At 27.4% G+C, this 14,455-nt stretch overlaps 1 protein-coding gene across 4 annotated transcripts; it reads right to left on the bottom strand.

Annotated features, from left to right (window-relative positions):
- Positions 1-11,019: 11,019 nt before the first annotated feature.
- Positions 11,020-13,354, bottom strand: peo (ubiquitin E2 variant domain-containing protein pendolino). 4 transcript variants are annotated; one of them, XM_089229684.1, is made up of 6 exons: positions 13,233-13,354; positions 12,467-12,642; positions 12,056-12,198; positions 11,702-11,993; positions 11,469-11,646; positions 11,020-11,237 (listed from the first exon to the last, which is right to left on the bottom strand). In XM_089229684.1, exons 2-6 carry the CDS (start codon positions 12,475-12,477, stop codon positions 11,160-11,162), a joined length of 702 nt encoding a protein of 233 aa, XP_089085810.1. In that variant the 5' UTR covers positions 12,478-12,642; positions 13,233-13,354; the 3' UTR covers positions 11,020-11,159. The 4 variants fall into 4 exon arrangements, with proteins under 4 accessions (XP_089085810.1, XP_089085809.1, XP_089085808.1 ...); XM_089229683.1 differs by lacking the exon at positions 13,233-13,354 and adding an exon at positions 12,934-13,041; XM_089229682.1 differs by lacking the exon at positions 13,233-13,354 and adding an exon at positions 12,737-12,994.
- Between the last annotated feature and the right edge of the window lie 1,101 nt (positions 13,355-14,455).

The following is a 14,455-nucleotide window of genomic DNA, read 5'->3' as shown; positions in this document are numbered from 1 at the left end:
AATATATTAATAATAAACTATTACACATTTTCATTTTATTGTATTTTACGCAATATTCAATTATGCGTAGGTATGAGTATATGATATGCTACATTTTATTAGAAATTAAATTAAATTAAATTTTTAATTATTGATTTGCGTTTCTATAGTTCGGTTAATAGTCAATAATATCTCATAATTTGTGGTTTGTTTATACGTAAAATGCTCATTATTATACACTTTTAAGATAGATATTTTATAGCAGGATTTTGGGATAATAATTGGTGCCTTGGTGGTATTAAGTTAGTTACAGCATCATTCTTTATCGCACATATTAGATAAAAATGTTAATTTCTAAAAGATAAAATTTTAACTCTCGTTACGTTCAGCTCTAGAGATAATATTATAATGCATATGCAATAACAACAAAACGTATATCATACTCGATCATAGTATGTTCCAAATAATTGTTTAAATCATGACATAAAAAATATAAAACTACGACGACGTTCAAGACGTTTGAGATGTATTAATAAATAATAATAATAATATTTTTATATTTTAATAATTTATTATATTTTATAGTGCGAATCATATATACATGCAGTAACAGTATACATTACAGACTATATTATGTTAATATGAAATAAATCTGCCAAGCACAATAGCAGGTAGTAAGTTTAAATTTTAATTTAAATCGATTTAGTAATATAACGGTTACAGCTCTACATGGTTGTAATAGTAGGTATGCGCATAATATAATATAATATTATACATTATCATGTAGTCTTCATACTACACGATTTTCAATTTTGAATATGTTAATAATGACAGGTGTGTGGTGAACAAATGGTTCGACTAAGGTTTTTAAAACGAGATTTTCTAAATTTGAACACCAACAGCCAACAGCTATTTATATAATTTTCCACGGCTCCATAGACGAAGTGCACAACTAATGCCAAAGTCTCCGGAACGTCAGTATGCCACCGCACCTGCTCCCTTCTTTTCACGTAGCATTTCCACTCGGCCGCGCAAAACAAATTAGGTTAAACAGTTTTAGGGAGACCGTGCAGTATACAATATGTTTAATTACAAAATATTATAATAACTCTAGAATTTAAACGGTTAATACAATATCTATAGGTACCTACATATTTCAACCTTATCCCCGCTTTCAAGTATTGTATCAAATTTTTTATAAGCTTTCAAAGTACGCATTTAAACAAAATTAATTTTTTAACGATGTATATCTATAATTTATAATTATAATTTTCAATATTATTTATATCTGAAAGACTGAAAACGAAAAATATTATGGTCATACCTGATACCTATACCTAGCTACTAGTAGGTAGAGCGAAGTATCGCTTTTTTTTAGAAGCCTTTGAAGTCAAAATATACTTTATTTATACTTTTGAAGACCTACAAATCAAGCTGTTGGAATAAATATTAAATAGTAATACCTATACATAATACGCTAAAGATAATTGAATAATTTTAATTCAATTTATATTTTATTCCTATACCTAATATATAATATAATATTACTCGTTGTATGAGACATACAAATCTTGACTTCTCTTTTTCTTACCTACTCTAGTTTATTTGTAATTTTCGTTGTATTTATATATTGCTGTTAGTTCTATATCAGCTATAATATTAATAATGTAAATATTAACTTTGTTTTTATATCTAAATTTGGTTTCCACCAGTCTTATTAATAAATAAATAAATAAATATGTGAAATAATTATTTAATATTTATTGTATAAACACAACTATAAATCACAATAAACTAAGTTTATTGTGATGTATCATTGTATATTATACTATTATGATAATAGCCAAATTAGACCTAATTAAAATTGGAATTTAAAACCACAAGTATTCAAGTTTAAATAAGGCTTGGACATTAATATTTATTATATATATATATTATATATAAATATAGATAATACGTAACAATACTATATATTTGATAACAATATAATGTGTTGATTGACAAAGGAGGTACATCAATGATATGAGTAAGTAACTAACCAGTAACCTACTACTTTGATACATATATTATAATATAGTCATAACTCCTTAAAATAATTATCAAGTTATATATTTTGTAGGTGATATACAATATTATTACTATTTAACCTATTTGTACGGTCGAAGAGCTATCTAGTTATTTCAATAAAAATTTAGACCATTTAACTTGAAATATTGCCAAAGTATATTAGAAAATACGGTTTACTCCGATTGCAAACATAAATACCTACAGGCTGTAGCTAGTCTGTATTTATTATAATAAATCAATAGTTGACTAGTGCATATAACATATACACCAACAGATTTCTAAAAACTTAGTGTTAATTAGATATTTGAGAACAAATGGTTCTTTATTATTATTTATTTACAGTAAACTTATTTATTTTCTCTTAACCTAATATTTGGAAACTGACTATGAATTTTATAGTTTGCTTATACGTTATACCATTTGACAATAATAACTTAAAAGTGGTTATTAATAATACAAGAAATTTGAGGTACATGGAATAAATATATTTTGTTGTACTATACAATTTCAATGTGTAGATAAATTGTTGAGAAGTTATATAATACTTATTACCTAATCATATACTATATATAGCGTTTAAAGCATTGATATTTATATAATGTATACTAGATAATATATTATATACATATACTTTTTTTAAAAAATTAAATTATAGGTATGTTATATATTTATATAGTTTATATTATACATTTATTTTGTAATAATAATGGATTAATTTATTTTATATTTTGTGTGTAATAACAAATATTTTGTTTTATTTGTTATGTCATCACTCTTGTCACTACCAAACAATTCAACATTTGTCTTTTTTGTTTAAATAGTGGCTTTTCATAACAATTTCCATTTTTAGATACTTTTTGCGTAATTAGTCACATATTATACGGTTATAATCATATAGGTTGTTCCACTATACAAATGCATAATATTTAAATAAAAATAAATATTTATACTTTTTCTGTATGAAATATAGGTATCTTAACATAACACGCATAAAGTTACCTAACATTTGTCAACATTGACGCCTAAAAACAGACAATACATCTGCTAGAATATTTTAGTAATCTCTTCAAGATTTTACTTTAATCGTTCTTTATTATTCATTTACATTAGGTTTCAATATAATATAGTTATGGATTATAAATGGTTATACATCAAAGCACAAAAACAAAACATAATTTTATAATTAATGTTTGTTCGTATATTAATAGACATTTTTTCGGCAATTTATCGTAAGTACAAAAAGTCTGTGTTTTCACTATAATTTACGGCCGTCGGCCAGTGTTGACCTTGGAGATGTGAAACATCCTTATAGTTTTGTCAAAACGTGAAGGCCAAACGCGTGGGCGCCCGGAACGTTGTCGTCTCTCGTTTCTGCACATAGTGTGGTGCAGTATATTAGTATATAGTATAATACGTGTCTATTTTTGTGTGTGTCACCACCGCAGTGTAGTGTAGATAGGTTCAACCTATGAAGTCCCGCTATAGCTAGTCACCACACTCCATTCGGTTTTGCCCGAGGTCAACGTCGTCTCCATAACCCAATATGTTGGTTGTCCGTCAGAGGTTGAAAAATCATAATAAAATGTAAAATAGGGGTAGATAGTCAACGATTCTACACCGAAACGCATACAACTATATATTCGCACGTGCTTTCAGGAGGCGTGGGAGCATAATATACTTATTATAGGCAGTAGGCACAACATACCAGGAACGGACGGGTGGAGGATAGTCTGAGCAAAACAAAAAAAACAAAATCAATGCAACCTGAAGTGTAATTATAAACTGTATATTTTATACAAACAGTTTCCGAATGAACCATGCGAATTGTAAACAATTTGATGTGGCTAAATGCCTAAATCTATATGTTTAGGCGGGAAACCTCTTAAGGCTAGCCTCCCCACATAGTTGCGCCAATGATGAAAGTCTTGCGTGATAATATACTTATAGCGGTCCTATAACCTAACCTAACCTGTATAGTGTATACTTCGGTCTGTTTAACTATGTACGGCTGTATAATAGAGGTTCAAGAGCCGGCGAAAAAATTCGCGGCGGTGATGGTACGATAATAATACTATAATATTAAGAGCTTAAGGTTTTGGCCAACAAACGATTTTGTTTGGTTTTATAAATAACCACGCCGCGAAATACCGCGTTAATTCAAAGCTACGCATATTATAATATATTATGTGGCTGCAATAAACAATTTCCCGGCTGCCACGTCGTTTTTTTACCTTGGCCAATGAATGTATAGTAATATTGTAATAATACACACATTTTTTAAGGGTGCTTAATTATCGAGAGAAATTTGTAGCGCATAGGCTCTCCATAATTTAAATGCTTATTTATTAAAAACAATTATTACAATAAATATTATCAAATATGTATTATGTTCACCAATATTTTTTGAAAACTAAAAACATTTAAAACTAATACATTTCTAGAAAATTGTATTACTTTTGATAAATCACAGATGGTTCTTTAACCATATTATTATAGGAAGATGCCCAATAGCTGAGAGTTAACGAATCCTTAATTTAAATAATGTGATCATAATAATTATTAATTAATAAGTGAGATGCGTATAGAGGTTCTTATTATATACACTTCAAGTGTAAAAGGTATGTACCTAAAACGGAGAAAAAATGTTTATAGTGATGCGCGCGGTTTACCATAATAAACATAATAATCATAAAGATGAAAAATATATGCTGTGCAATTTTTAATTTAATATTTAGCCAGAACCGATGAAATATTATGAGTAGAAGAAAATTAGATCATAAATGTCTTGGCCAGTGAGTAATAATTCTCTGAGAAGATTATTATTTATTATATTGGTATCGTAGTGGTTTCACATCACCGTGTGTCGCGTGTGAGTACCTATTTGTTGTAGGATTAGACATACGTATATATAGCTGCGTGCAGCGCCGTCGTCAGGTTTTGCGAGGCCCTGGCAAAATCTTTAAAATTGACCACAATCACGTTTAATAAATTGTTTACTAATCAATTCAAATTAAATTTTATACTTTTATTTTTACATGCGAATTAAATATTTAAGAATTAATTTCTAAAAACTATTATAAATATTTTTAGCTTACACTGTTCAGTAATTAATATTACTAATATTATTGATTTTATTACAATTAAATATCATAACATTATTAATATTATTATTATAACAAATATTGTTTAATAAATTATTATTGTATTAGATTTTAAACATATTATACTATTATAGTTTATAATAGCTTAGGAAAAATATGGTTAAAAGAGCGAGGCCCCAAAAAACAATGAAAACCGCGAGACCCCGGCAAATCGGACATTTGCCGGGTTCACGTGACGGCGCTGGCTGCGTCTGTACTATTATGGGATTGGTGGTGCTGGCTGCAGCTTTACAGAATTCTGCACCACTGCACCCCTGCGATGTGATGCACATATCATATCATTCTATTGCCTTGCACCTCCTATATAATATATACTATACCTGCACTACTACCACATTTATACGGTCACCGTGACTCGGCTAGGTAGGTACGACCATAATATAATAAATAATTTAATGTTATAGGTTAAATAGGTTAGGTACATTCAGTACATTCACCGTCATGGCAATGTACTACACATCCATATAAGTTATGAGGTTATGACATTATACGCATAATATATATTATTATTATACTGCACGACCGACGGCGGCGGAGGCGGTTTCTCAATTTTTTGGCCGCCAATTTCGTACTAATATTATACCTATAGGAGGTACCTACACACTGCTGCAGCGACGGTTGCGACGTATACGCGCGAGCCGTTTTTTTCCCTCGCTTGTCCCTTTTGTTATCTTGTTCGTGTAATCGAATTTTGGCGTTATTGCGTTCGCGTGGTGTATTTTTAAGTTGTCAGCCAGTAAAAGTTGTAGGACGGCCAGCCAGAAATACAGAGCTGTCGCGCGGGGTTACGCTCGAAATAGATCGGAGCCCTGACGCTCATCGCACATATATATATGTTTATATAATATATATGTATATGCATGTGCACTATGTATATATGTATCGTAGGCGCTGCCGTTATATTTTACAGCTCCTGGCTGGCTGGATGATCGACCAAAGGTGTGTGCGCGCAATAGTCTCACCGTTATAGGTACCTACATATTATAAGTGTCCCGAGTCATTATAATATATTTTATTCTGTTGTAAAGTATAGCCGTTTAAGACGGCATAAATATAGGTGCTGTAGACAATGTATTAAATACACCCTGCTGCAGTGATATTGTAAGATAGGTATATACATATAAAGGTACCAAGCATTCCGTAACGAATCTGGTACAAGGTAAAAAGAATTTCGAACAAAAATAATAACAAGAAAATATATTTTCGGTCGGGGCAATATGATAAAACATTATGAGTATATTAATAGCAGTTTGGCTCGACTACATAGATACCATGAGTGCATTACGTTATAAACGCCGATTTCGTAATGTTTTTTTGCCAAACTTAATATAGAATAAATAACGTTTAATGCGATTTTTTTAATACTCGATAAATATGTCTAGCACCCGTTGCCACCATTTTTAGCACGAAGATGGTGAGCAATATTATTATATTTTCAATATTTTTTTCTGTATTTACCCAAAATCGTAAATTAATTATAGTTAATATAGTTATGATGTATATGTACGAATAATATAGATATACCTAATATTATATTATGTGAATGTGATTAGTCTTAATTATAAAATCTACTCTATATCTATACATCGCTCTTATCCATTAATACTTATTAATACATATTAATATTACAATTAATACCTGTGGGCTGTGACAGAGTTTATGTTTTCCATAATGTATAGCATTCAATAAAATTATGAGTCGCCTTCAAGTCACTAATGCTTTTCCATAAATTAAAAAATTAATAATTCAAGTGTTATTATAGTTATTACAGTCAAAAAGTAGGCTATATTATACTTATTATTGATTTAGACTTGAAGGACCTAGGTACTTGCCTAATACACAATTATATTGATGTATAAATTATAATATTTGTTATTTGTTTTATAATTTTCTTTGTCTATCTATTAAAAAAAGGTTTGAGAAATAATGTCATTAAGTTATTACCATTGATTCCTATATTATTTTCTACATTTTAAGAAAACGTACTATAAACGTATTTTCAGCAAACTGTATTCCTACTCTAACCTTTTAATATGTGGCCTAGCCACCTAGCCACTTATACGATTCCTGGAAATCCTCCACGGTGTCTAAAAAGAAATTGGTGCAGAGATTTTCTTAACAATTAAAAAAATATATACAAAAACAATTGATTAAATAAATAAAAAAAAAAAATATATATATCAAATTTATTTAAGCAAAAGGAAGTGCGATCACTGGATGGTTTCTTCTATCACCCTATTCATGTTTTTCTAATATATTGTAGCACATATTCTTATCATGCCTTTGTGTATAGGTTGTATATTCTCTAATGAAAATAAATATTTTCAGATAAATTTCTACAGGCAATTAGAGGTTTCAGATATCAGATAACGAGTGAATGTTACGAAAAGAAAAGAAGGAGAGATTGGCTAGTGAAGCAAGCAGATAGGGCAAAGCACCCTTATATTATTTCAATTTTCAACAAAATAGTTAAAATAGTTATTTTTTATTTTTAAGAAGCAGACAATTATGTAAAAATTAACGGTTTCAGACTATAATTATACACTGTTCAGGACAGACAATATTGTAATTTGAATAAGTTACGACATTTAGGTTAGAGTCAAATTTTAATGTATACATTATACAGGTAGGTAATTGGATAGTAGAATTTTTTTGAATAAAACGAGTTGCCAGACGTCAACTGGAAATGAACAGAAGTGAAATTGATCTGTCTTAAAATATATTTATGAACTAAGTAAATATCAGATATCTCAAACCTATGTGATTTGAACATTTTTATCTATAAATTTATTAATTTTTAAGGCGTTCTTAAACAATACAAGAAAAATAAACAAAATGTAAAATACTACCTACCTACTACCTAGTTCTACTTAAAACAATTTTCAGCAAGGTTTAGATACAAAAAATAAAAAATATGTAAATAAATTGGGAACATTACATTTTTTTTTTTAACTTTGCAATATTTATTGCAAAATCAATGAAATACGAAAAATTAATATATAAGTATCACATTTTCATTCGTAAATCAAAAAAAAGTCGTAACTTAATAGTAGTATGTTGTTTTGGTTTGTTATCTATCTGTGTTTGTAATCATAATATTTTATACATTTAGAGACAACATGATTACCTATAGTAATAGTATAACTCGACTCTCAAGACTATTTAGAGCCAAACAATTCTGTATTTGTCTTCTCTTAATATAGCAATATAAATAAGTATGTGTATCTGGTTCAAGGTATAAAATATAGGTAATAATATAGAAAAACATATTCACTAAATCAAATAATCAATTATAAATTATTGTAATACTTGAATCTTAAGTATTTTTTAGAGCCGAAAGTCGAAATATTCTGTAGGTACCAAATACTAACAAAATAAAACAATTTAATTAGTTGGGTTCAATAATGTTATATTATTATCTTCGATTTTCTAAACATAATATATGTTTTCAGATGTCTCCAAAATGTTATATTAATTTTATTAAGTATAAATGTTTTTATATTTTACCATTAGATATTAAAATCACTTTCTAAAAATGTATAATCAATTTGAGTGAACGCATTTTCCTAAAACAACCTATGATTTGAAAGTACACTACATGCTGATAATTTCAATAAAAAATTATAAAAAGAAATTTGAAAAAATAAGTAATAATTGAGCATTAATGTATTTTTGAAAATAGGTGGGTATTTTTGTGCCAAATAGTTTGATCTTACGATTGTCTCCTTTTTAGACTATAGAAACTATTCAATACCTGCTGTTCATAAGATTGACATTTTAATTTGACAAAAATAGTGAACAGTATAGTTGTTATTTTGCCAACAAAAGCAGCCAATCTGGGACTAAAAATGATCAGGAATCGGGTAAATGAGGCCAACGCTTAGTACAATTATAAATTATCCAGATTCACATCAAATCTAAAAATTTATAAAAATTTATAAAATTTATAAAATCATTTCTAAAAATCTACGATAAAAAATAATAATTATAAAAGTACAAAATATTTTATATTATTGTATGTTAGGTTATTAAGAGCTAGGAAATGTTGTATTCTTAAATACTTTTATGTCTCTTACATGAATAAGTAAAACAATTTCTGTTAATTTATTTGTGAATGCAATTTATTAGGTAGGTATTCAAATTCTTTGAAATTAAAAAATTGACTTAAATTTTTGACTGTTCACCGTTATAATATTAGACTAAGAAATAAACTACATGACTATGAATTTTTTTAAACATGATTTACAGTGCATTATAGATTAGTATTTATATTGGGTATCATAAAACTAAAATGTACCAGGAATTCTTCCAATATCAGTATTAGTCTGATTATGCACTAAAAATATACCATAAAAATATAGTCGGTCTATAATATATTAAAACATACATCAATGCTATAAGTAAATATAAAAGTATTAGTTTTTTTCGGTTTTGAGGCCCATTAGAATAATAGTACCAAGCAATAATAAATACAACTGTCCAATCTGTTATTTTTTGATTTATATGGATTTAATATGGAAGATACAAACATAGTAATTAAGTATACATACAATAATATTATCTAAAATAAAATAAGTAATTAAATAAGTAATTGAGATTAAAATGATTTATGTGATTTATTTAACAAATAATTTGATTTATACCAATATTTAATTGATAACGAGTCCATCCAAGAATTTTCAAATTTTGAACAAATTACATTCTTACTGGACCAGTATTATAGTAGTTGAAACTGAGTAAGGAAAACTGATATTTTAAATTTGGTCTAATGTAGGAACAATAAGGACAGTTTATTAGTAAATGATGTTAAATGAAGCATCACTACAGGGAGACACTATAGGAACTATGGTTGAGCCCCAATTTGAATAACTGATTGTGTAAAAGATTATGACAAGCATGTAGCCAGGTATAATAATAATGGTATATTGTATAATCACTGCACAATTAAACTGTTAATGAGATAAATGCAGAATTGCAGACATAAATTTTAATTTTAAATCACTGAATAACATTATTCTACAAGTAGAGAGTGATGGAATATCGAGGTTTTACTGTATTTAAAAAATAATAGAAAATAATGAACTATAGTATCTATGTACTAGAACTGGAAACCTATTTTTAATTACACATTTTTAATTTAACTTTTATTTGCAAATAATGATAAATATTACACTACAAAAACAAAGTTACATCAATTGTATCAAAAAGCAATTAGGAATATTATTAATTTACGTAAAGAAAATGTACACAACTCAATTTTACCAATTTTTATTTATTAGTATTGTTGTAGGTTTGAGGCTTTATGTGTAAATTTTTAACACATAAATAATATTTATCAAACTTACATGCAAGTCAAAAACTTGTATCTCTATAGTCCTTATAAGGTCATATAATGATGTACATTGTACATTGTATATACTTCATATATTTGTCATATGTAAATACTATATAATGATATATTATTAATTAATTGATATTTTTAAAACATTTTAATTAAATTTTTATAATTTTAAACACTAAAGACTCAACTAACATTTCGGTATTTTTTTATAAAAAAGTGAATGGGTATATTTAAAAGATTTTAAGTGGCACATTAGGTTAGGTTCGGTCACCAAGTCTAGTTAATTACCTCATTAAATTAAAGACAACAATATAATAGTTTTTTAAATTTCTTGTTGTTTTAATTTATCAATTTTTTATTGATTGTTAATATTTCTCTTTAAAAAAATTGAATACTCAAAAATATCATCTCTCACTTAGTGATCATAAAAGAAATCTACGTCTACAATGATTTGAATAAATACTATACATATTTGCGAGGTAAAAATAACTTATGAAATTTATTATATACTTTATTTAGTTATAATATTAATATTATGGTATGTACAAAAAATATATCAAATATTTTACAAATAATAATACTTTTGTTATTAGATTTTAAAATTTAATTTTTTACGTATTAGGCCGAGAAAATGGTTCTAATGATCCAGGTTGTACCCAAGATAAATGTTGAGTTTTAGTGTTGTTTTCCTAAAAAATAAAATAATTGATTTATATTATAAATATTTATTTTGTTTCAAAATGCAAAAAAAAATCAACTATTGTTGGATTATGTAATGATAAATTAATAAATAGTGTTTATTTAAAATTATCAAACATTTGCAAGATTCCCAGACATAAGATTATGTGTAATTTATTAACAAATATGTGCTTAAATCATTAAACATTCAATGTTTATATTTTATTTAATAAAATACAAACTTTTTGTTGAAGCCACGAACGTCTTATTGCTCCATGGATTTCCTCGTCATAAATATCGAATAGCAAATAATTTGGATCATCATTTTCTGAATGTTTTGGTTGCTTATATATATCAACTTGACTTTGCCTAACACAGTCTTCGCATTTTTTTATAAATTTCTCATTATCTGTTTTAAATCTAAAAATAAATTGTTGATTAATTATTCATAAAAAATGTTTTGTATAATATTTACAATTCAGCAGCTTCTGGATTTTCCGGAGTTTTAGTTCTAGGTATATCATAAAATGATTTTGATACATGATCTATTACATGCCAAATACGACTAACTCCTTTTTTCCATTCTGGAAAATGATATTGAATACTCATTTCTCCAGTGACTGGATTAACCAATGGATGAAATAGAGGTGTTTCAAATATCAATTTGGGGCAATCACAATTTGGCCAATTACTATCTATAAGTAAACGAAAACGAAAAACTCCATTTTTATAAAGTCCATACCTCGGGAAAATTACTCCAAACCATACTGAAACATGATATAAAATTGATAAAATTTTGGTCAATATTGATTATACAACTTTTGCTTACTGAATGGAGTTTTATCAGCTGGTATAACATATACTCCTGGTATTAATTTTTTGCTCAAAATATTACTGAAATTAAATATGACTAATTGATTAATTGAATTTCTATATTTATATGTATGCACTAATAGAGGCTTCAAAATAATCCTTAACATATAACAAAGATAACATTTACTACTACATCCACCATCACACTTGACCATAAAATATTAAATAAAATGTATTCTGTAGTAGATAATCTGTGGTACTAACAATTTAGACTATTTAACTGTAGAATAATTTAAACACCCTTAATTACTAAAAGGTATGTGAAAAAATTAATTTTCGAGGTCTCTGTATACTTAATACATTATATTTGAATACAATTTGTTCAAAGAATGTATGAACTCATTAATTTTAACTACTTATTACTTACAATTCAGACATGAGGGTATATTCAAGAAAAAAAGGAATATAATTCGCATTTATATATGAGTTATTGGTGTTGGCCGATGTTACTGTTATACCACTTATACCGGTAGTATCATTCCCAGGAGGTAAAACACGACGGAATGATCCAGTACGGTGGAATGCTTCTTCATTGTTCCCAGACTATAATTAAGAGTAAAGAATATAAAAATAAGTTAGTAATGAAAATAACAATTAACTTTAAATATTATGTAGGTTAAAGAAATATTTTATTCACCATTTTAAATAGATTGTATTCAACTTGTATTAATGATTATTGTTTTAAAATTGAATTGAGCATACATTAACATTGGACAAAAAATATATAAAATTACATTAGGTTATAGAAATTGTCTTTTATATTATATTTAAATTGTACATGTGAATATCAAAAATATTATAGTCATTTAAAAATACCAAAAATAAATTTATTACCATTAAAAAATATTTTGTTATGTACGTTTACGTTTTACTGAGTTACGTCTATGTTACTAAATACTATTTATTTTAATTTATCATGGCTTCAACTGTTTTAGTATTGTGTATATTATTTTATGTTCATTATATATTTGGTTATCACTATTCACTTAACATATGATAACTATGAACGATGATAACAAAACGAGTGTATAGAACTAATAAACTATAGAATATATTATACCTTCTTAAACAGGTTTGTGATCACCTTAAGCACAGAACAATATTATGATAATAATAATATAATAGTTACCTACCTTACGTTCTTCACAGTACACACTACACAATATGCTTCAACTTTGAGTTAACCAAATCCAATTGTTTTATAATTATTCATGTTTTACCTAATCACAATACCGCCATTTGCATTTTATATCGTGACGGACAGCATCTCTTTATGGATTATGGAATCAGTGGCGTGTAACCTAGGGTCCAAGTGTTGCTCAAGCAACACCTTAAATATGGGTGGGTGGGTGGGTACTAGGTGGGTATTGCTAGAAGGACAATATTATTACAATAATAAACTAATTAAGTGTTTATAGAAAAATACACTATAAATATAATTATAGTATTTGAGTAGGGAGTAGTGTCATAGAGAGTACCTACTTTATACTTATATATGGCTATATAGGTACCTCTAGTATAACTATAGTTTTATTATTAAGAGGACGTCTAACCCGCATGTGTTGTCTCCGTCTTACACACGTACGACATGGGAAATGTTCAAAACAATAGTAGGTACCTATATTATAATTTTTAAGTTATAACCAGGGTTCGGATTTTATAGCATTTGCTACTTATTATAGGATAGAGATAAAAATAACAGAGTGGGTTGTAAATTTGTTTAATGCACCACGGACTCTAAATATGAAATTGTATTTTGCTATTTTTTTGCATATTTGAAGAATTTTAGAATTTTAGTGCTACTTTTAAAGTTTTGGTGCCATATGTTTTGCTAATATTCTTAATTCAACGCTTTATTTTATATTTTTCATAAATCTCGTGACAAATGGTAGGTACCTAATCATTAAGAGGACGTGATACCCGCATGTGTTGTCTCCGTCTTACAAATGCGTAACATGGTACATTTTTCACTCAGCAGAACACGTGTAGCTCCGTTAACTTAAAAATTAGAGTGAACTGAACTCTCATAAAATTTAAAGGTAAGATTATTATCTAGACAACCTCATATGCTTTTTATTTTATATCAAATTTAAAGCGAGTTATGAGTATTTTAAAATTGTGAATTTTTTGTGCATCTTAAAATACTCATAACTTCCTTTAAAATTTAAATATATTAAAAAGCATATGAGGTTGACTAGATAACAATCATACCTTTAAATTTTATAAGAGGTCAATTCACTCTAATTTTTAAGCAAACGGAGCTACACGTGTTCTGCTGAACGTAAAATTTACTATATAATGCACTTGTAAGACAGAGACAACACATGCGGGTATCACGTCCTCTTAATGTGAATCA

Source organism: Diuraphis noxia, unplaced genomic scaffold (assembly GCF_037042655.1).
Source record: "Diuraphis noxia isolate RWA-SAM2 unplaced genomic scaffold, SU_Dnox_SAM2 contig0005, whole genome shotgun sequence".
NCBI lineage: Eukaryota > Metazoa > Arthropoda > Insecta > Hemiptera > Aphididae > Diuraphis > Diuraphis noxia.
Note: the sequence above shows the minus strand (reverse complement) of the source record. Positions and strands in the feature narration are given on the sequence as shown.

Excerpts from the sequence above, each read along its gene's own strand:
- peo (XM_089229683.1), bottom strand. Across the intron at positions 12,199-12,466 it reads TATACCCTCATGTCTGAATT|GATTATTTTGAAGCCTCTAT; the intron begins GTAAGTAATAAG and ends TTATATGTTAAG. Across the intron at positions 11,238-11,468 it reads GTTCGTGGCTTCAACAAAAA|GAAAACAACACTAAAACTCA; the intron begins GTTTGTATTTTA and ends TTTATTTTTTAG.